The 24,297-nt window shown below is 41.2% G+C and overlaps 2 protein-coding genes across 9 annotated transcripts in view; one reads left to right on the top strand and one right to left on the bottom strand.

Annotated features, from left to right (window-relative positions):
* The window catches only part of LOC147243068 (intraflagellar transport protein 52 homolog), a 65,246-nt gene that overhangs the window by 2,103 nt on the left and 38,846 nt on the right, over positions 1–24,297 (bottom strand). For 3 of the 5 annotated variants that reach the window (XM_086188921.1, XM_086188922.1, XM_086188923.1), the window contains 3 exons: positions 1,352–1,431; positions 1,071–1,200; positions 693–840 (listed from right to left, as the gene is read on the bottom strand). In XM_086188921.1, coding sequence (XP_086045047.1) covers positions 693–840; positions 1,071–1,200; positions 1,352–1,431 — 358 coding nt within the window. The remainder of the gene's footprint in view (positions 1–692; positions 841–1,070; positions 1,201–1,351; positions 1,432–24,297) is intronic. The other 2 variants (XM_086188926.1, XM_086188924.1) reach the window with 2 other exon arrangements.
* eya4 (EYA transcriptional coactivator and phosphatase 4) overlaps positions 15,576–24,297 on the top strand; it is a 49,392-nt gene continuing 40,670 nt past the window's right edge. For all 4 annotated transcript variants that reach the window (XR_015110540.1, XM_086188914.1, XM_086188915.1 and 1 more), the window contains exons 1-2: positions 15,576–15,650; positions 19,514–19,574. Coding sequence is in view for 3 of the 4 variants with exons in the window: in XM_086188914.1 (XP_086045040.1) it covers positions 19,542–19,574 (33 nt within the window). In the remaining variant the exon portion in view is untranslated. The remainder of the gene's footprint in view (positions 15,651–19,513; positions 19,575–24,297) is intronic.

Genomic DNA, 24,297 nt, shown 5'->3' with positions numbered 1-24,297 from the left:
GTGAATACTTGGATCTGAGTTAATCAGCAATCTGAAACTGCTCAGTGTCATTTGAGTGTTGGTTCATTCCTGATAACCAGGTACTTATCAAGTAGTTCCAGTCACAGTGTTTGCTCGCCTTCTAATAGATCAATGAGCTGAAAATTCTGAACAAAGTGAAACCGATAACATTTTTGACTTGTGCTGTAAATAATTTAATACGGCACTTTTTTAAGTTAGCCGAGACACACTGAGAGAACGGTATTTCACCACTACCAGCTCATAGCTATGATCAGTCCCACTTCCAGCAGTGTGGTTAAGTGAAGCCATCAGCTCCTCCTACCCAAAAAATACCCATTGGATGGGTCATACTGTTTTGTTTGTTAACTGGTGAAAGGCTAGGTCAATTTAGGGAAACGTTTTTACAGTCTAGTATACAGCACATACTAGTCATTCCAGTCTTAGGAGTTGGCCATTTCTCTGGAGTCCCCCCCTCGATATCCACACAATACTCTACGTACAGCTGGGGATCACTGTCTATATCTGTGAACATTATAAATATTAAGAATCTTTTTATTATACCCAATACCAGTTAATGATTTTCATAAAGCTCTGAATATACACACAAATGAGCTGCGCTACACTTAGCTATGAGAATCACAAGAGTACTGGAGAAACTACAGTGTGTTCGCCATTGTATTGTACTTTCTCACCTGGTGACTTGAGGTAAAAGGCCAGCTGAAAACCTGAAAAAGGACATGTCCAACAGAGAAGTTGGGTCCTTGTGGTTTTCATCCACCACTGGCAGGCACCCATGGAGCTGTTCAGACAAGCGCCCGACGTCTGTCAACATGGTGTAATCTGTGAATGGGACATAATGAATGTCAGCTCACTCAAAGACACTTAAGTTAGAGGTGCTGCTCATCCTGGAGAGTTTAAAAATGATGTACGATGTGACAGCAAACCTGCTCAATACACCATCGGGCACAAGTGCCTCTTTTGGATAAGAGCACTTGGAAGACAAGTCGATGGGAGAAAAGAGACAACACATGAACGGTCAAACACCTCGACTTACAAAGATTGCTACGCACCATTATTGATCATTATTCCAAATTCTTCCAGGAGAAAGTTGATAATAGTGTCATATTTGACTTCTCTGCTCTCGACAAGCATGACCAGGACATTTCCTCTATAATTCAGGAGGTGCTTCAGGGTATCCAGCTGAAATAAGATGGGACAATAGAGTGGTAAATTTCAGAAGCTGTAAGTACAGTACATCTGGATGGTGATCTTGTCACGTCAATACAGAGGAGAACATATCACGTGGAAGGTGTTTTTAATCGTAGTGAGATCAAATGTTAGCCTTTATTACCTCAGCTGTTGTGAATTTCTCCCTCGGACACGCAGTTATCCATACCTTGATGCCCTTGAGCCTCTCCAGTGTTAGCGCTCCTGTATTCCAAAGAGAGATATTATTTAACAATCACCTGGAAACAGGTTAAATTGTTAGTGTTGTTATTCATGGGTTATCTTTGGTAAAATCGAATCAATGCAACACTAAAATCCTACTGTAAATGCAAGAAATCTGTAAATACATGTATGTTTCTCTAACTTTGATTCCGTTATCTCAATAATGGTTCATCCAACCAACCTCAGGTAGCCTTTTGCCCTCTGTCTTTTACTGCTCTCGGTTTTGTGATGTTATACCACTCATCGCTAACTCGAACCCTTGAACTCTAATCTGAGAACAGGCACTGGATTATGTCGATGAGCACAAGAAAACAAAAATATACATTGACATATGTGTTTTTTTGTTGCTGTTTTTTAAAACCTCCAATTGATTTCAATGTTTCACCATCTTTGTGCTTTTGGCTTTTGATAATAAATGTATTTCAAAAATAAACTCAGCAGATTAATTGTTACAGGAGTGACTGACTTCTACTTGATGAACCCTTAATTATTAACAACATCATTTTTAAAGAAACTAAATACATGGTTTTGAACTTTTCTTAGCAATCTCGTCTCTTGCAGAGAGTTCAGTTGATTAACAGTTTATCCCACTGTCAAAAAAAAAGTTTCATTTCTCTTCCAATCGCTGATGAACTGAATATTGATTTACATTCATTAATCCACAAGAAATTAATGGTGACAGCAGAGGGGGGCGGTCGTGAGACAAGACAACAGCTGGAGCACAGCCCAAGGAAGAGAGTGAGACGGAGACAGGTGTAACAGCTGGAGGATCAGCTAATCTACCCCCGGTGGCCTGAATACATCAACATGTAATCCTGCTTCAACTTGTCTGCTGATCTGCAAGGTCCAGATCACCTTCGAGGACGGCTGCGAAAGGAATGTAAGTCCCCTCTGTGAAAGGTGGCTCGGCCTTCTTTGGCAGCATCAGCCAAGCTGCCAATGCAGCTGGACGGTGATTCTCAAAAATAATCAATTTAGGACATTGGACTCACCTCCTGTAAGTGAAGACATTTCGCCTCTCATCCAAGAAGCTTCTTCAGCTCTGAGAACTGTTCTCTGTTCTACCTAAATTGATTATTTTTGAGAGTTACGATGACCTGTAATGACTGAGAATATATACAAATACTGGATGGTGATCCTGTCATGTCTGCACCTACAATTCACGACCTCATAAGTACTCAAAGCACAAGTGTTGTAAACGTGAGTTCAATTTGAAGGCATCAAATATTCCATAGCATTGTTAATGTTATCATGAGCTGTGAAGCTAATGGTTTGGTTTCCTTACGTTAGCATCCGATGCTTCCTGTGACTTGTTACTCTATGTTCAGCCTCTAAAAGCAGGTGCTGCACCCATCCACACATCTTAGCCGGATTCATATCCATCAGATTCAAGCTAACCAAGAGTGTGACGTTACAAGAACATGGCCACCATAATATATAATTATGATAATTATCCATCCATTTTCTACCACTTATTCTGCTAAGGGTCATGGTGGGGCTGGAGCCTGTCCCAGCAGCCTTCGGGCGAGAGGCGGGGTTCACCCTGGACGGGTCACCAGTCCATCGCAGGGCCAATACATAGAGACAGACAACCATTCGCACTCACAGTCACACCCACGGTCAATTTAGAGTATCAATCAGCCTCGTCTCCTCTTGATGTCTTTGGACTGTGGAAGGAAGCAGGAGTACCAGAGAGAACCCACACAGGAACAGGGAGAACATGCAAACTCCACATAGAAAGACCCCGTGCCTGAGCCGGGGCTCGAACCCGGAACCTTCTTGCTGTGAGGCGACAGTGCTGACCACTGCATCACCGTGCCGCCCGCATGATAATTATGTATAATTCAATTCTCTTTTTCTACCCCTTCCTCCTTCCTTCCTTCGTACCTTCTGTCCTCCCAACATCCTCTTGTGAGGTCCTGACTGTCAAGTTCAATCTGCATCTATAGCATTATATAGAGCAGACTGAGCAGCAATCAGACTTGTGTGTGTGTGCATCAGACCAGTAGGGATTTCATGATTATGATTTCTGAAGACACGTGCTGCTCAAATTCTTCGATGATTGCTTGCGTCTAAATGAAAGCTGCCAAACAAAACAATAAGCCCTTCGATTGAGAGAGAGCATCGTATGTTTGGAGCCCTGCTCCTTGAAGATATCCAGACCACAACAGCATGAATAAAAGTGACTAAAAGGAACTTAAAAACATGGAGCAAAAAATAAATAAATAAATAAATCCATGACATTACAGTGCGTGTGTTTTCGTACAGATTTACATTAAAACCGTGTTTATAGTAGCTTATGTTCCCACCCCTTTACTAGGTATAAAGCAAAAACACACACTCACAATCCACCCATCAACGCACAGCGTCTTCACCTCAGACGTCAGCAGTGCTACAGACCACAAAGATGGACAGTCAAAGTCTTCAAAAGGTTTGAGACAGATATAACCACCTAAAAAACAAACACACAGCTCGTGGACATCTCTTGAGTTTCACTGAGACATTTTAGGCAAAGGCACCGAGCCAGGTGACGCTAAAAGAGACTCTGGAAGAGGAAAGAGGAAATGCCCAGGGCAGCGTGTGGATGACCATCCGTTGTCTCAGCAAATGTAGGACTTTGCTGGCTTCTGGAGCACTTTGAACCCCAGTGCGAGATGCCACCACTACTTCACTGGCAAGCCCCTCTGGCCCTTTACTACTGACATCTGGAGGTTCCTGCTGCACCACAGACACCACACAGATAATCTGTTAAAAGATTTTAATTTGTTGACATGATATAAAACCAATTTATTACTAACTTAAGAGTTTCATATCAGTATCTTTTATTTAAATGAAGTAAAAAAGAACAACCTAAAGGGATAACCTAGATACAGGCTTTTCTTTCCCTCTTAATTCATTGCAGAACTATTGGACTGGAACTCGAACATCAGCAGATACCGAAAATCAAATGATGTGGATTCGGGTCCAAAAAAACAACAACAACCCATGATTGGGGAAATCCCTCAAAAGAATGATCTCCATCAGTGAGAGGTACCCCCACCCTGAGTGTAGACCCTCGGGTTCCAAACCTCAAATCAACACACCCCCATTCCACCCCCTTTCGTCCCTCTCTGCGACCTGTTCTTCCCCTACCCTCCTGCAATTGAGCCATCTCTCAATCCCACCACGCACCAAATTTGACCCTTATCAACCCATCCTGAATCCTTGTCATCCCAAATAAAATGAAGACTTTTCAAATGGTCATTTGTTCGTGAACTATATACATGTGTACGGGACAAGGAACTCTACCTATGCAGCTGTCAGCATTTTCGTACACTTAAACCACTTTCTTTCCTCTGCTGAGTTAAAAAAAAAATTGTTGAATTAAAAAAATGAGACGTTCTGTAACGTCGTGTTGTGTTCCTGGGTGCTCCCAGGTAAACCAAGTAATTGAGCGTTCACAAGGAATTTGGGAAACAGTTGGGTTGCTGTCATCTGTTTGAGATAAAACAGTTGTTTATGCAGGAAGAGTGACAACATGTAGAGACAAAATCAACTTCACCTTAGTTGCATTCAAGTGCGGTACGTGCTAGTTTTGAACTTGATTGCTGTACAGCTGCCTATTTATGAGGTGAATGTTTACAGAGGAGGTATTTTTGCAATATTCATGAGTTCGATTTTTGCCATTAATTAAAGTGATAACACATTGAATCGCTCAAGCTGACACTCTTCCTCCTCTTGTAACAGGCTTATTAGAATCAAATTCAGCCTGGTTAATCTGGGTTCTAACAAAAATCCCCTCAAGACCAAATGTAAGCAGATGTTGTCAGTCGGTCCCTGATCTCCAGCCGTCATTAGCCCCAAGAAAATTGGATTCAGAAGCAGTCATCATGTAAAATATGCAGAGAAACACAAATTGAAAGAGAGATGCCTGTGTGCCCCCTTCTCCCTCTATTTCCTCTTCTCCTCCAGTGTTTCCCCCTCTCAAATACTCTTCACCCCCCCTTCTTTTAATTTGGCCCCTCTGTTTATTTTCCTTCATTCTTTCATTAGTTGAAAAAACAGAGCAGGCATTCCAGCTGTAATACCACTGAGATTCAGTATCAGTGTGAGGATTGTGACTCATGATGTGTGTGTGAGTGTTAAAGTGGAGAGAGAGAGCGAGAGAGAGCGAGAGAGAGCGAGCGAGTGAGAGAGAGAGAGAGAGAGATGGCAGTGCACTAGAGACCTTGCCTCATCATGATTCATCCCAGTGTTATTTGTGCAGGCAGACAGAGATATCAGCCACAATGCGCCATCGTGGGAGATTCCAAATGGTGTTCAGGGTGAGGGATGCTTTTTAAACTTGCTTTATTTTATTTATTACTTATTTTAATTGTGACTTTGTTTTTATAATTTCCTTTTCCAGTACAACATCTCAAAGGAATGTGCCAATTTTTGTGACATACCCTTAATCATCTTCCCTTGGGACGGACAAGAAGATAGATTCCCCCCCGCCTCCCATTTGTGCATGCATAAGAGAGATAAAACGCCCCCAGACTTTAGCTGCCGTACGTTAGCTTAGCACAATAAATAATATTGTGTGGGAAGTGTTAGCGTAATTCCGTCAAAGTCATCAAATAGACAGTGTTCAGAATTGAGGGAGTTTTGAACATTTTGACACAAGAACCAGAAGAAGCTAACCGTGTATGGTTGCTTATGTCAGAGAGGAATTTGTTCTGCTTTCTGCTGGAATTACACCTTAGACTTAGCACTGCTGCCTCAAAGCAAGAAGGTTCCGGGTTCGAGCCCTGGCTTGAGCACGAGGTCTTTTTGTTTGGAGTTTGCATGTTCTCCCTGTGCCTGTGTGGGTTCCTCCCACAGTCCAAAGACATCAAGAGGGGACGAGTGTGAATGGTTGTCTGTCTCTATGTGTTGGCCCTGCGATGGACTGGCGACCCGTCCAGGGTGAACCCCGCCTCTCGCCTGAAGGCTGCTGGGATAGGCTCCAGCCCCCTGCAACCCTTAACAGGATAAGAGGTAGAAAATGGATGGATGAATGGATGATTTTTCATGGGACAGCGAGTTGTTGAAACCCTACTATTTGCTGCCATGTGAAGAATAATTAATTACTTTGAAAATATAAAAACTAAAATTTTACATATTCAACAACAAAGTAGCATATTGTGAAATCCTCCCCTCCTCCACTAATGGGATAAGCAGCTAAGCTTCATTTGCATCCCTGATCATCTTGGGTGAAAGGATTGAATTTCTCTCTCTGCAGGCTGCAAAGCTCTTTAGATCCTGACGTAGCACTCTGACTCCTTTCTCATCTCAAGGTGTCAGACAGATTTACCAGTGCCAGATTATGTGATGGCTGAGCCATTGGCAATATTTCCTTACACCCCGTGCACGTCTCGAGTCTCCTCCATCTCCACCACTACCGAAGACAGTATTTAAAATGGTGTGACCACAAAAAAGAAGAACCGGATTTGTAAATCTATTGTGGCACACAGGGCAGGTACACACTAGTTCAGACGGGAATGTGTTTGCTGTCATTGTCTGTTCTTTTTTTTGTACAACCAGATGAAACTGAAGGCAGAGTGCTATTATTATCATTTTCTTTTGCATTTTTTTTCCAGTAAAAATGAGTTGTCAAGGAGGAACGTAGGCAGTAGCCAACAGCATTAGCTTTGAACATGCGTTATGCCTCACTGACTGTGTTAGAATGGAATGACTGAAATGACTATGATGATGCTGACAGTATATGTACACACACTTAAAATTCCAGAATCCTAAATTCTAATGCATTAAAGAACGCTGATTTTAGTGAGAATCCCTAGAATTATAACTCAGTGATGGGTGTGAGTAGGATCATAATGTCATAAACTCTACAATAACAAATAAAGTCCTAGAAACGGTTAATATTTTATAGACCTTCATTTGACAGCAAGCAGATTACGGCGAACACTGGTGGTCTTCTTGCTCTCATTCCCACGCACTTATTGACATTAAAGCACTCACATGAGACATACATTACATTCACAGCAGTGAAAATCACAAGTGATTTGCCCCTTGACCGCTGCAGCAAAAGCAATCAAAGGGTAAATGTTTTAACATGACAGCACACACCGACGCCAGCTTACGTGCCAAGTATTTCACCCTGTCTTTCCATTCTGTCTCGCTCTCTCTCTCTCTCTCTCTCTCTCTCTCACTTTGTCTGCGTTTTCATCAGAGAAAAATTAAAGTGCCAGTGTGTAAGATTTGGGGGACCGCATTCCTCCTCACCTCACCTCTTCTTTCAGAGAACTTAAGTTGGTCAGCGGGGTTGTCTGTTGTGGTTGTGTCTTTTCCAACAATTCAGTGTAATTCCTTTTTAAGAAGAGTAGCAACTTGGCGGGAAAATGTACCTGAACAGTCTCTGTTAGCTTGTTTAATCAGATTGCAACATTAATGAGTTCCTTCCCCAAGCAGGTACAATAGGTTGCTTTGAATAATTTTAAGATGCATTGTTTGTGCTCCCTGAAAATGGATTATGTAGATACAAAGCTCTAATATGAAACTCTGGAAGCTTCAGGTAATCACACACAAAATAAACTCTAAATCTTACACATTTCATCTTTCATTAATCTTAATTCTTAGAGCTGACGATTCAATTTTTTTGCTTGAGCGTTATGAGTTATACTTACAGTCTTGACCATTTTTGGAAACCCTCTCAGTGAATTTTGGGATTAGCTACCAAAGTGACCTAATGAGACATCAATGAACATTATGAGCTGAGTTACATAACCTGATGACAATGTTTCCCATAATGTCTCATCGTATACTTTACTGACTGTTCCCCCCTGACTGGTGTAATTGTTAGGGTCGGGGATGGTGGAGCGGGGGTGGATTCTTGTGAAACTGTTCCTATACTTAAATATTATGTCCATACCTATAAAACATTCAATCCACATAAAGCCAAGTGCTCTGGAGCTGGCCACAGTAGCCTCCCTAGGGTGGTGCCGTAAAACTGCCCTGAGCCGCCATTAGGTGGAGGGAGCTGGAAGAAATACTGGACAGAGGCTGGGGCTGAGCAAGAGCACAGCTGATGGTAAACTAATTTTGTTGGCCCAATCCCACCCCCCACCCCCTGCCCCCCCCCCCCTAATAAACACCCACATGCAGTATGTGTTGGGTTCACACACATCTATGTGGAACACACATACTGTATCATGCTTTCACAAAAGTCTCCACAGACTCATAGTGGGACAGAATCACACAGCTCTTTCCATCTTTTCCCTAAACTGCTTTTACACACACTTAATGACCATCTTTGCAAATAACCCATATGCTCCATCATTTGTCTTGAGGGACAAAAGACTGGGAAGGATTTCAACAAGCACGTCTCTTCAGACTCTTGGAGAGAAGTTCTGTATTTGTCTGTGTATGAACAGCTTTTCCTGTCTGCAAAACAGATGAAAAACTATGCAAGTTCAATTCCAAGTCTTGACATCCAGGGAAGAAAACATCAGCGACACAGCACATAGCTCCGATTATGTCTAACAGAAGCTGGACGAGACCGATTCCAGCAATCATTTTCTAGTTTGTTTTCGTTATGCCTCTTCACTGGCAACAGACGTGGCCAGAAGCGTCGTGTTTTCGGGTTGTCCGTCACTCCCGTTCAACATGATGCCTAAGCAACGCCATAACGTCTTCGAAATTTGGTACAAATGTTCGCTTGGACTCAAGGATGTACTAATTTGGTTTTGGCTGCCAAAGCCCAAGGTCACTGTAACCTCACAAACGACTGAAGGGAATCCTTCACATTTGGCACAAACTTTCACTTGGACCCAACCATGGACTGATTAGTTTGTGGTCATATATAGCCGAGTTCACTGAGACTGTAGTTAACTTTATTAAAAAAAAAAGTCTGTAACAGTGTGTTTTGTTTTGTTTTTTGGCCTCTACAAAGTGACAACTGTATGGAGGCATTATGTTTTTGGTTGTTCGTCCATCCGTCCCGTACCTCTGGAAAGTCTTGAGGGAATTGCTTCAGATTTGCATCAAATGTCCACTGGTGGTCAAACAGCATTGTCACTGCAAATAAAGATGAACTCTCAGGATTGTCTTGAGGAAAATTCTTTAAATATGGTACAAACATCCACTAGAATTTGAGGATGAACTGAAAATATTTTGCCAGTCAAAGGTCAAAGCAACACAAGGCCCCGCCTCTTTCTTTGGTCATCCACTACAAGCTCATTAGGGTTAATAATAAACTCAATCATCGCTATACAAATGTCTCATCCAGAGAGTATAATTTTTTTCTGCAGTCAAACATGTCCCAATAGTAATGCCTTCCATTTAAGATTCATAATTTTTTCTTTTTAAATTCTGCACAGAATACAGAGTTAGTGTGGACAACATGGATGCAAACTCTAACTGGAGGAAGGTTTCAACTGTAGTTTGAAGTTGAATTCTTTATTTAATACCCACATGAAGAATCAAATTACCTTAAAGTGCTAATCTGATGCCCCAGAAGGATTAGACGAATAAGACAAACTGACTTCATTGAGGCAAAGAAGGCCTGAATAGTTTATTTCCATATTTTGTTTCATGTATCTTATTGTGTCACTGGACAATAATAAATAGTCAGCAAAAAAGAAAGTTGCAAGTGTAACTTGAGTGGCAGCCTCTCGGCAGGACATTGCAGGAATTTACGATGTGTTAAACGTTTCCTTTGTTCCTCCCTGCAGCAGCTCACTCCAGCAATTAGGGGAGGCAGCAGCATGCAATGAGCTCATTATCCTCCCAGCTCTCCCGTCTGCAGATAACATTTTTGATTGATTAACTGATTAATTGATAAGCAGAAAATCATTAAGCGCCACACAATTCAGCACCTTTTTTCATGTCTTAAAACTAAATTCGGGATTCCGGTAATGCAAGTGATGTATTTTCCTCCTGCGCCTATGATATTAATTCACCGAATACATTTATTTAATCTGGTTTTCTTTGATAAAGTGATCAATCTGAAACACAATTCTTAAGCTTTGCTGAAGTTAAAAATGCCAGCAGACATTTTTTCTAAGTACTCACTCCTGAAATAAACCCCATTTGGCAAACCAATTTGGGATGGAGAGTGGGGGCTGGAAAGGGAGCGGTATAGGTTAACTGTAGTAATAATCATAAATCACCTCTGAAACGCTGCCATGTCACATGCCAGACTGTGCCACTAATGACCAGGCCCATCTTTCACCGGGTATTTTTATCTGCGTGCTCTGACACTCGTCTTCTGGAAGCATCCTCTCGTTTTACGTCGTCAGCACCTCGACCCGGCCTGAGTACAAGTTCCTCACATATCTATAAATACCAGCCAGCTAAATGGCATTTTCTCTCAACCCCCCCCCCCCCCCCCCCCCCATCATGCTTGGCAAGAAGTGGGAGCTCTGTGACTTGGCAAAGGGACCCACAGTCCTATGCCACTAAACATCTTGGGGCTTAGACCCCCACCCTGCCGTCACCCTCCGGAGAACAGCTGGACAAAAAAATAGATCCATCTGCTGCAGCCTTCAAATTCCAAAGTGGTTTCAGTTTAATTAAACGAGCTGAAGTTGGTTTCCACAAGATTTAGTGAATAGTTGCAGACATTAGCGCAGTAGTTTCTTACTTCAAACCACCTGTAGGACGATGTTTTTACAGACAGAGGACTGCGGTACAGGCGTTTGTTGACCTGGGTATATACGTGCAAACAAAAACACCTGTACATGCTTCCTTTGTGCAGAATGTTCTGCCAAGTTTTTTAAGCTTGCTGACATGTGGCACTAGACACTGCAGGTCAGCGACAGCTTCCTGCTATTTTGGGCTCTGTCACAGCTTGAGGTTTTAATTTATTCTGGCAGAATGTGTCAATCAAACGGGCTGTGGGAGAGGGAGAGAGAGCGAGCGAGGGTAAGGCACAGCAGGGTTTGGCCTGATTTTTATTGAAGGAGTCAAACATCTAAAAACAAACCGATATTAGGCCGTGAAAACAAGTAAACGCTGCAATTGTTCGACAACCCGCCCCCTCACAACCGTTACCACTAAATGTTTGCCAAATGTTTTTTTATCCACATGACATTTTCTTGTTATCTCACTTTGAAATGTAAAACCAGAGAAGGGAAACCAGACAGTGATGGTGTGTGTAACATGTTATTTCCTGTCAGGGATGCTCATCCTCACAATAACAGCCACAAACAAGTCAGTATAGTGGTACAATTTACAAATATTACATAGTACACAGCCTGCTAGTACTACAGAATCTTAAACTGCAACGGACACAGGAACTGCACACGATTCGCTTCATAATTTTGTTTTTCAGCTGGTTGTGTAATGACATCTGCAAATGATGAATATTGTTTCTGTCCAACAGGTTTTATTTTTATCTTTGCAGACTAATGTGGATGTGAGCAGATGAAAAGAAAGAAAGAAAGAAAGAAAAAAAGTGTTTATCCTTGACTCAATGGTTTAAATTCCACTGTAATTCAATTATTCAGTAGATGACTTTACAAATTCGCTTTTTAGTGTCAAATTCTAGGTGCGTGAAATAATAGGTACAAGATTTATATGATAAAATTAGTGGGAAATAAAATGCAGACGTGACTTTTTACTTCGGAAATTCAATTTGTAGCAAAATCTGAAGTGGTAAAAACAAGTTGAGGGTCAAAGATGTACTCCTAAATATATCTGTTCATCTGGACGCGCTACAAAGTACACGTTGTTCCAAGACAGACACGTTAACTTGCTCTTCCCTGAGTAACGTTACAGAACAAGTGCAGAAGGAGCATCTCAGGCTTCTGCTCGCCATGCCAGTGCCTGTCCACGGGCCATGCCAGGGGTTTGAATTTGACCCTCCAAAAAAGCAGCGCCAAAACACACAGACACGCAGATCAGTCAACATGTGATGTCATGCTAGTAAACATGGCATAACATGAAGCTGCACATCCTGTGTGCTTCTATTAAATAGGACTAAACAGGTGACAGGAAGTGCTGGTGTGTGGTGTGACGCTCTTTGTGTTACACAGGTTTCCTCCAAAGGCAGGTGAGAATCTGTTCTGTTGTGTATTTTACAGTCGTCTACACCGAGCGTCCTGCGCTAAAAACAAATCAAACTTTTTTCTTTTAAGCAAAGTTGACGTAGTATCTTATTATGTAATTTGAGGTTGCGTCTCTGGGGGGTAAAAATGCAACAGTAGGATTTTTTTCTTTTAATTTTACCAGGATGCTCGGAAAAAGGTTCTGTTTATGAAAAGTAGCTGACGATATCATATTTATTTTAAGAAGTTCATAGAATAAAGAGAAGGATGCACCAGCTGCTGCACGACCTTCAACCTCCAGCAGACAGAAAGCACTTTAACGTTGTGTTGTTGTTGTTGTTGTTGTTTTAAAAAAAGAATTGGAAAAAAAATTATTGATCCTGATGGAGGAAAAATTCTTGTACGGGGCTACGATTCAAGTACAGAAAATATAGAATAAAGCTAAATAGTAAAATAGAAATATGGAATGTGGTTGCATTATTTCAAACTGCTATGTTTTTCATTACTTTTATTATGTCAGGAAAACTGTCGCACACTTAAGATTGATTCAAGCACATCAATGCAGCCTGCTGGACGTTGCCTTAGCTTACACTTCAATCTTGAATGGGTCGGATTTTTATACCTTTAATTAACCATTTTATATTCAAAATAAACACTTGAATGATATTTCTCCTCCCATCCCCTCATCATTTCACACCAGTACCTTGTATCTGGGCCTCAGGCCCATCTACACATGTTCTAAAGCTCGCGTTAGCGTACTTGTTAGAATGGAAAAAGGGGTAATTCATCAGGTAGGAAGAGCTTGTGAAAAAATGCATTGTGGGAATTGTAGTTTTGTGTTTGTTGTAGCTTTGTTCACGTGGAGATGTCCCTTGCAAATCCCTAGCTTCTTCACATAAATGAATAAATAAATAAATAAATTCTCCCTCTCTCTCTCTGCCAGCCGATGTGCCAACCACAGCAAAAAAGGACACAAGTTTTTTTTTTTTGGGCTGGTTGTTTCTTTTCCTTTTTTCTCTGTGCTTGTGTTTGCTCTGCCAGGAAAACCTCGTCTCTTTTTATTCTAACCGAGAAACCTTTTGAAGCATACTGCAGTGGTGTTCATGAGAAGGAGAGAGAGAAATATATTGGCAGGGTCTCTAAACCCGAAAATGAGGGATCAGTCAGAGAAAGAAGTGACATCATCCTAGCAAATAAATGACAGCAGGGTAAAAGAGGCCTGGTCGGAGGCCAGCGGGATCCAACAGTCGGAATCCATAAGCCATAACAAACATTCAATTTTTCAAATAAACTAAACTCGGAGGCCAAATCTATCATCTTCTCGGGGCCATTGTAGAACAGAGCTGTCTAACTTTGCTCTCACAAGATTCATTTGGGCCGCAGTGATTTATGTTTTTCTGTTTTGAGTGTCTAATGTGTTTTCTGGCCTTTTTTTTTTGGCACCATCGCTCTCAGTTTCTCTGAGTCTCTAACTACACCAGAATGTTTTTTCATCTCGTCTCTTCGAGATTTTTGCAATTTCGCTAACATGTCTGCTTAGAGATGCGTCTCAAGTTTCCTTTTGTGTCTAAAGAGGAAAAGAGGCAGCTGTATAGGACAACAGGGATTATTGGTGGGGCTACTTAAGGGCTGTTTGCCAAATTAAAATTAAAAAAAAAAAAATTAACAACTCACTTTTTGGTAGCCCCCCAAACACACACAAAATCCCATTTCAATCAGACACAGCAGTTATGTGGGCCACCAAAGCTCCTAATATCTCAGTTTTTTTTATTCCTGAAAACACTGCAAGGATGGATCCATTTGAGGGGGTAGGAGTGTGTGTGTGTGTGTGTGTGTGTGTGTGTGTGTGTGTGGGGAGGGTTATGGCATCCTCCTTGGTTTTGGGACAATCCAACTCCTAGTGAGACTGAAACATCAAGGCCAGTTTTCCGACAACTTCTCCCCTGCATTGGTGCTGCTGCTGTTCTCGCAAACCTACTTCTAATTATGTTTTCCATGTTCTCACGTTTCCTCGTTCAAGTTCAAGGTACCAACCAACTCATCGGGAGCAATCAAGGGTTCAGCCATGCTGCCCCGAGACCATCCATCTAAACCATCATCACTACCATCAGAGGCAAAAACAAATACTCTTCACTCACACGTGTTTATTTATAAATATATATACTTCTTTAACTTAACTACCCTCTTCAGATCGGAACATCAGGTGAGCCAACATCAGGGTCGAGAGATAGACATGAGGGGGTCGCTAGATATTAAACAATATTTAAAAAAATTATTAAAGGGGGGGGGCCTTTAATTGTTGCAAAAGAAAAATTAAATTGTCAATCAGTGTAAATGTGGTTGTTTTTTGATGTGCTGAGTATGATCCATAATGTTCATAATGCGAACATTGTGGCTCAGAAATAAGCTCAGTCTTTTTTATTATTAATTTCAAATATTTTATTGATAGTTTTTTCTATATTAAAAAAGAGAACTTTCTCAGTGTTTTAACAATTAATTGTTGACAGCTTTTGCACACTTTCCAATTTACCTTTTGTAAATTATTTCAAAAAAGCAGCTTGAATTTAGAAAGTAGATAGATAGATAGATAGATAGATAGATAGATAGATAGATAGATAGATAAGTGTCTTGTTTTTGCTGTGATGAGATAAATAAAACTCTGTGTACGTCATTTGGCCCAAACTATTAATAAGAATGTCACTTTGGTATTCCCCCCCCCCCCCTCTCTGAACCCTATTACTCCTTTGGACACTTGCCCAATACTCTCCGCATGGCAGCTGGACGCATGCGCAGCAGCAGCTCGATCCTCAATAATGAAGTTGAGTCTAATGCCTGTGAACAGCCTGCAAGCTCTTCTAAGTTGGACGCGGAGTGAAAATTATGTAGTTTCCTGCAGGGGACCGCTCACCGGAACCGGAGCCTCGGGTTTGACTCGGTGACTCCTCTCAGTCCAGCCGAGTGTAAAGAAATCTTCGGGACTTGTTTTGTTTTGGATTTTTTTTTTGGGGGGGGGGGGGGAACTCTTGCGATGGCAGAAGTGAAGTGAGGTGTTTTGGTCGAGTCAGTGACAGCCTGCAAGCAGCAGGGAGAGCTGTGCTGCAACCGCACCGCCTTTGACTATGAGAGTCCCTCTGAAGTGAAGGGGGGGAAAAAAGTTATCTTCTCTGTGCCGCGACAATAACTCCAACACAGGTATGCAGTTTATTATTTTAGATTTTTAACAGGTTGTTTAATTGCTCCAGACAGTCATACGTGTGTAGTTTTGTTTGGAAGAGGCCGTTCCGGTGGAGGAAGTCTGTAGATAACTTGAATTTATTTATTGAATTTTTACACTGCACTGGGGGTTTTCTCCTGAGTAAAACCATTTTATGGAGAAGTTTTACAATTTATAATGAATTTATTTGTCCAAACAGATGGATTTTTGGAGATTAATCGTCCCATTCTCAGCCAGTTCTGTTTTTGTATTGCTGATTATATATTTTTAAATGTGTTTTATTGAATTAATTCATTGGCTTCTCCCTCGGCCGGTCAACTCCGTGTGATTTAATCATGAATTGATTTTAGAGAACCCAAACGTGTTTCTTCGTGTAGACTGAAGATGAAGCAAGTCTCCTCCCAGAGAAACTGTTGAATTGATGGTATTATTAGTTAATGTCATGGCTGCAGGTCAGATATAATTCTCTCTTCAGATGTCATCACACGAGGGATTTCTCTCCCCCCCTCTCCCCTACTACACCCACCACCCCAACCCACCCCTCCGGTGTCCCGTACCGCCGCGTCCCTCCCGGTGTCCTCTCCCGATCTCATCCCACGTGGAGTTTGTGTTTATATTTGATATGTGGCAAACGGGAATCTTATACCGCGGCCGGGCTCGGAGGGCTTGGATGGCCACTGGCCATTGGCCGGGCCCTAACGAGCTGACAAGTTAGACGGGCCGACTCAACATCTGATAGGCCTCCTGCGCCCTGATCCATACGGATTGGATTTCTCATCACGCACTCATATTTAACACGTATTAATGCGCGGGACCCGGATGGGATTGATGCAGATTTGAGGACATTTTTCCCCCCACAATTCTGCACATGTAAAAGGAATGATTTATTTATTTGGAATCAAAATATTAATTTATTCTATCTTTCTTAAAATTGAATGAAATACCTGCTGGACCATTGGGAATAAAGATAAATGAGTGTGAGTGTGTGTGTGTGTGTGAGTGTGTGTGTGTGTGTGTGTGTTTAAAATGCAAGTAGCAAGTAATTTCATTCACTTATTTTTGTCTTTTAATTAAAGGATAATATTATCAATTTGCACATTTAATGATATTAGTGTTTTGTTTGTTTTTTTAGTTTATAATTACCTGACACACCTTTGACACACCTGTCAGACTGAACTGGAGAAGAGGAGCCAATAAAAATGAAACATCACACACTCAATCTCTCTTCAATAGTCCACAAGTTCTTTTTTTTTAATATTCATATCAAATCAAATATTTTTTTAATCTTAAAAATCGATTTGAATTTCAAGTCTTAGCGACAAAGGATGAGCGAAAAAAAAAAACATATTACCTATAAATTAGAGCCCCTTATTTTTGAAAGTTTATAATTTTTTTTAATAAAACAAAGTGTAAAATGACGTGAAACCTTTTACCCGTCAACATGAGGCTTTTCACCACAACCAGCCGCCTGCGGTTTGTTCGACATTTTCTCCTCCTCACATTTGACAGTGTGAAATGATGACAGTAGAGCGATGTGGTCCACTTTTCAAATCCCCCCACTTCCCCATATGTGTTTCTTATGTCGCATAGTGAGAAATATAATTCTCTCTTCTGGGACGCAGGAGGAAATGGCAGGCATTATTGATTCCCTGCACAGTGTCAGGTAACCAGGCTGGATGGGTTTAGGGCCATGTGAGGCAGTCAAGTGTAGCGTAATACAAGGGTGGGGGAGTTATCAACAAAATATTACTTTTTAACAGCAGTTTATACGTGTGAAAGTCTCACGTGAGTATCGAATTTGTACAAAGTCTGAAATTGTAGTACTTTCAAAATAATGTTTAACCATTAGAGATTAGTATCCGCTATACATACATCTGCAGGGGAGAGTGAAAGGCAACCAGGCGGATTCTGTCCTCCACAAAGGTGAGAGAGGGTGAGGGAAGGGGGGGGGGGTGAGGGAAGGGGGGGGGAGGGGGTGAGGGAAGCTGGGGCAAATCAATTCACCTGAGAGACGCATTATTGTCTTCGGTTTCAGGCGAGGAGGAGCTGAATGCTATGAAAAATTAAAAGGATGCCAGTTAGTTTAAAGGATCAAGCCAGAAAACAGACACGTGCACGTGCGCTCGTGCACGCACACACACACACACACACACACACACAGTATATTCCTTAAAAACTTAATCAAGTTGGCAATTAAATATAGCGATGAGTTTCACTAATGTGTAAAAGTATGGAAGCCTAGAATGGCTTTTCCTGTTACTACTTTTTTAATGTCACTCATTCGTGATGATGAGCTCAATGTTGCGCTGCGTTGAGTTTAATGACACTTGTGGAGACCATGATAACTATCGGAGATAACGTGGCAATTAACTCATCTCAGGGGAGATGGCGTCAAAGACACTTTTCTCTAGAAAACAACAATTCACCATTCAAGGACTCTTCAGATAACATTTTACTCCGCTCATCTCGAGAACATCTTCAGAAAACGCTCCCTTTTTTCGACTTACGACGAGGAATAAAAGTCAGTTATTTCAAGTCAGGTCCTTTTCGAAGTTGACCAAAATTAACTGTTAACTTTTTTTTTTGCGATAACTGCTTCTCTATGACTTCTCTGAGATTTTGTTAGTTACGGCGAGCGAAGTGTTGACAAAGATAACAGTATAATTAACTTCTCTTTAGAAAACAAAAGGTTGTTCTCCTGAGACAATAATTACAGGTATTGTTTTTATTTTTGGGGACAACGGAATATTTACTTAAAGTTATCTCAATAACGGATCTTGAGAAAATGCTCTTTTACTTTAAGGAGAATTAACCGTTCCATTTTCTTGAGATAACGCGTTATCTAACTTGCTATTTTGATAACTTTGTTTCCCTGAGATAATGAGATATACAGTATTATTCTGAAGGGAAAAAAGAGCATAGAATAAATAATTTACTTGTGATCTTGAGATAATGGCATTATAATTATGGCCATCCTTTGCTTCCATACATCAATATTTCTCTAGCCTCTTTTTTTTTTGCCAGTGCCTCAAACAAACATTCATGTGACTCACGATTGTGCAACACAACTTCCGCCGAACACAAAATCATTCACCCAGGTGAGCAGTAACACAAAGCATTGATTGTGGATAAGAGTGCATGTGCAGGAACAGGTTTGTGAGCTGAAGTTGTATTTTATTTTATTAAAGAAAACATAAGGATCTCCAGAATCAAATCATTCCTTATACTGTACGTGTGCTAGGAACCACAGACCTAATGATGGGGAAGGACTGGAGCGCTTTTGTGTACGCTTTTGTTCAGCTGTCGAACGTTTCTGATTGTTGTTGCACAATATAGGAGCCATTTTGTGGCATTGTTTTCCGTTCTTTCAACTGGCCTTTTGTCACTGCGTTGCCCTGCGTGACAGTATGAAAAGGGCATTCCTGTCATTTTCATTTTGTTTTTTTAGGTAAATGTATCACAACTTCATATCTCATCATTGTTCATAGCATGAACAGGGTCACTCACCATACCTTCATGTGCTAGCCAGGCCACTGTGTCTGTGGTCCAGAGCCAGCAGAGCAGACGGATCATTTACACTTCTCCATTTTCATTGTTGATATTTACTTCTGCAATCATCTCTCCACTTCACCCTCCACTGAAGATGATATGCTGAGGTAAACACTTCCCTCCTTCACTCTCCAGTTGCTCACACATAAACACCCAGGGAAGATGCCCAGGATATGAAAAAGTAACAATAACTGAGAGGATTTCAAACCAAAGTAGGTGTTAGGACGTTTTTGTTAACAAAGCCTTTTCATTAACAATACATTTTATTCTCCCTTTTTGTTGCCCCATCAAGTGTGTGGTGGATCACAACCCGAGAAGACATGGAGGCCTCACAGGACCTCAGCGAACAGATGGTGAGTTAAACGCTACTGTTTACATGTGAGTGTCTGTGTGTGTATACCTGGTATTGGACACACAAGTCTGCGGTATAGGCACAATTGAGAGGAGTGTGTGCGAGGGAGAGAGTCTGCACGGTGACCATATGGCAGCCTTTTGAATGAATGAGACATCATTAGAAAGTACGCTAAATTCAATTTTAGGAAGAGTGTGTGTGTGTGTGTGTGTGTGTGTGTGTGTGTGTAATTTTGTAAAACATCAAATGAATTTCTGATTATCTTCATTGAAAAACTAGGTCTTTTTTTTTTTAATCTGTCCTTTAAATTTCTTTTCCACATCAGTCACTTTGGTTCGCACACACTTACAAAGACACAGACACAGACACACTTGAGTCCCAGCACAGCAGGCTACTTCTGCGTCACGTCAGCGCTGCGTCCCAGTTCTGCTTGTTTAAAGATCAGGCTGTATTGTTGGGAAAATGATTTTGGCGGCGAGCGAAGTCCACTCGCATTTCAAAGTCGTTAGTCAGCCACCAGAACAGGTGTAATTTCATCTTCTCCTCCTCCTCCTCCATCAAGCCTCGCTCTCTCGCCCTCTCTCCCTCTGACCTGCCAGCCTCTACAGTAATAATAGCGCGAAGTGGGGCAGAGCACATGAAGTATGTTGTTTTTCCTCACTTTTTTTTTGTGTTGCTCAGTCGAGACTCGCCCTGGGATAGATTACGCTCCCACCCCAGCGGAGCACTGTCACTCACATGTACAGGCACAAAACACAAAGAAAGAATGAAAAAGAGAAAGAATGACAAAGAAAGACAGAAAGAAAGAAGGAAGGGTTCATCTTGTTGCCATCCCAATATCAAATATTAATATCCATATTCCTCAATTACTTCACCTGCTTTAAATAGGGCAGTGATATCATTTATAACGTGAACTTGAGCTGTGACTCAAAGACATTGATTAATTTGTCCAGGTTGGAAATGAGACCTCACCGCTAGGACAGATTTTTAATGATACCGCATACAGTAAAAGGCTTTTAGGGACAAAGATTTGTGACCTTTTTAAAAAAAAATTTTTTTTTTTTGCACTGAAATTCTTTGTTACAAAAGGTGGAAATTAGAGTAAGTTACAGGTGCTTTTATACTTCTTTGCTGTGGTCACCAAATACAGCACAGAAGATATGCAATAAAATCATACCTTTGTATTTGTTCAGTTTAGAGTTGTGTAATTAACCCAAAAGCTGCAATATGGCCTGTAGATGCAACTGTGCGCAAAATAATATTTTAAATTAAATGCTGCGGACAGTCAGGCCTTCACATGGTATTCTACCCAACTATAAAAACATCTTTGTTTGATACAGATAAAAAAAAAAAATTACACCTTTATGATTTGAATGGATTTTAATTAATATCAGATTAATATAGTTTGTTAAAATAGTCATATATATATAGATAGATATTTCTATATCTGTCTATCTATCTATGTTAAAATCATACTAGTCAAAAAGATCGCAGTTGGATGTATGCATTAATTTTTTTTTTTTTTAATCATGCAATTTTTCCAGAGAGGTACTGAATATGCAAGTTTTGGGAATCTTGTGTATTTTAAATGATAATAATAACAATAACAATAATATTCCAAATCAGATTTGTATACTGTAGACATTTATTTCAAAGTATTTTCTAGCATGTTAAACCTCTATTAACACCCTCAATTAGGATTGACAGCTTTTGCTAAATCAGTTACGCTAAAGACAGAGGTTTTAATTTGTTAATTGAATGCAAAATGAAACTTTTCCTCCTTTTACAGCCTCTATGTTTTAACTGAAAGTGGCTAATTGTCTCTCCACATCGCTGTATTGAAATAGGCGTGTCTCGGGTGGCTAAGAAAACAGCGCAGACCTCACACACAAAGTTTCAGGGAGTTGTCTGTTGACACCTGATACACACCCACCCCACCTCATACCCTTTAAACCCACACCCCCTCCCCTCCCGTCCCTTTACTTCCTCCCCCCGCCCTGTTCCCACCACATCCATTGCGCGTCATCTGGGTTATAGTCATGCGTCCTCTCTGGCCGCCTGCCTGCCGAGGGCCAACCTGCCGTCTGGGGTCCTCAGGGAGTGCTAATAGGAGCCTGAGAAAGGGCCAAAAGTGGTTAGCCCCGTAATGCTACTTTTAGCCTGTTTAACTGTCTCGCTCCACCTGTTGTCACATACTTGTTTAGCTGTGGAAAAAAGGTGATAACGGTTTGTGTTTTGTTTTTTGTTGAGTGCTTTGAGAGGTGATCTAGAGACATGATGATGACTTCTTCTGTGCATGAAATGTAGTTATGATTTCAGTTTAACAGATATTTACAGTAAATCTTCAGTTCGTGTTGATCCAATAGAGCCCCAACTGAAGTCCTTTCGCTGGTGGAGGAAGCAGGGATTGACGGGCAAGCAGTGGTGTTTATTGACCCCAGGGAGTCTTGCAGGATTTTAATGTATGGCCACCAGAAGAAAAAAGTGAGAGAGACAGAGAGAGAGAGAGAGAGACGGCGGAGGAGAGAAAAAGGGGGAAAAGGGTTCTTTTAGCTGTAACCTTTTCCTCTGGTGTGCTGGGAGAGGCCCCGAGTATGGCAGCTGTCCCAGTCAGTGTGCGCGTGTGTGTGTGCGTGTGAGAGCGAGAAAGAGAGAGAGAGAGAGAGAGAGAGAGAGAGAGAGAGAGAGCGAGAGCACACAGACAAAGTGAACGGAGGAACGGGGTCAGGTTGCACCCCTCTTTCACCCCTACAGCCCCATACAGACACATTCGCACAAACCTACACGCAGCAGCAGTAGCTAAATGCAAGCACAGCCCAACCCTGATTGCCAAGATCGCATTGGCGTCATAGACTGTCATTTGAAAATCTGCCCGGCGACAAGGCATGTGGACGGATCACAGAAGTGTGGAGTGTAACAACTAACCCCTGGCATCCCCACTCGTAGGCTGGCATCCTGGTCGTGGCACAGAGGTGCGCTTCAATTTCAGCTTAGTGTACAGTGATTCTTGTAAGATTTATGTGTAGATGACAGCTGAGTGCTGCTGAGAGGCTGTGTTTCAGACTTGCAGTCACCTCAGTCTGACGAAACAAAATAGCAGGACATTTAATATTTTCATGACATGAAAGCATTTATTCGTGAGTGAATTATGGTTGATGGTGAAGAAAGACGCGAAGTTCAAAAGATGTAGAAGGGTTTTGATGATGATGATATTTATACATAAAAAAAACTACATTTACTCTCACTGCTACTGCCACTACGAAAACTACTTTACATTGGTGCAGCTTTCTGAAATATATGCCTGTTCCCTTTGAAAGTGTGATGAGAAGGTTGATCCTACGTTCCCTTTGATCTGTTAAAGCAAGTGCGTAATGTTTGTCTCCCCCTTCTGGTAATGAAAGTGATCGCAAACACTGATTGCGCGAGTAAGTGTAAACTTGAAGTTTTGCGAGAGTGCAATTGGTTTTGAGGTTGTTTTTTTTTAATTTTTGTTATCAGATCTTTACTTACTCACTCAAAACATGGCATGCATCTCTAGAGGTGTGCTAGCGGGTGAATGTCACTGTACAGTAGCTGCATCAGAAATTGCATACTAACATGGTGTTTAGTCATTTTTTGCACATCCAAAATACTAAATAATTAACCTAACTATTAATATGTGGTATACGATTTCTGGGGAGTACTTGATTATACAAGCAATGGACACTGCTATTTTTTCATACTATGGGTATGTAAAAATAATCTAGACTACCAGCACTAAGTGAATTTGGCATGGGTTACCATGGTAATGCAACTGAAGCTGGCAAGGAGGCAATCAGGAAGTGACAATATAGCTCACAGTGCATCTGAAAACAGCTGTAATACCATTTACATTATGTATGAAAAACTATTCAGAATGATAATTGATATATTATGTTGCCAGGCAACCAATGCACGAGATTCGTAGATGCTTGTGAGCTGTTTTTTTTTTTTTAGGTACTTTTTTTCATATTTCTTATCAATTCACAGGCGTGAAAAAAGCACCTTGTGAAATCTTGAACAGTAACTATGCAAGGCCAGCAACAGTGGTTGTAAGACACAAATCCCAATCTTTGCTGCAAACAGCAGATCTTTCTCCAAGCCGGCGGTTGGCAATCGTGTTATTGCAGTGACGCAACTGCACTCTTCAGGTTCATGAGAGTTTCAACTGTTGCGGCAGCAGGAAGAGTACTTGGAGACAGACTTCGGGTATTAAGCACATTGCTTGATAAAATCCCACCACAAGATGAGAAACTGCTCTCAACATGTTGTTCATTTCTGGTGGGAATAGCTGATGGCGCTGTCACGCTGTGAACTGAGCTGTTAAAGAAGTTGCTGTTGTGAAAAATTGTGTGAAAAAAAAAAGATTTTTAAGGCTTTCTAAATTTATTTAGATTGGAGCCTGATCTTGTTTGCCTGAAAAAAAACTGTCCGGAGGCGTTACTTATATGGCTGCCAAGTGGCAAGAGGGCCTGCCTGTTAGAAAGATTTTACTAAACATTAGATTCATCCGTAAGTGAATTAGGAAATATTTCTGGTTTGTAGAACTATGCTGCATTGTGTGAAACTCTGTGAATCAGCAAAAATATTGAGAATCTTCCTTTCAAATGGTAAATGGATCTAAAAACTGATCAATTATGATCTGTCTTTCACTGAAACCCACTCAGGGACCTACATCGCTTCATCTAATATATAACTCATATGTA

This window comes from Aulostomus chinensis, chromosome 20 (genome assembly GCF_037954235.1).
Source record: "Aulostomus chinensis isolate RoL2024-O1b breed Wild chromosome 20, RoL_Achi_v1.0, whole genome shotgun sequence".
NCBI classification, from domain to species: Eukaryota; Metazoa; Chordata; class Actinopteri; order Syngnathiformes; family Aulostomidae; genus Aulostomus; species Aulostomus chinensis.
This window is presented reverse-complemented; position numbering and strand designations above follow the sequence as displayed.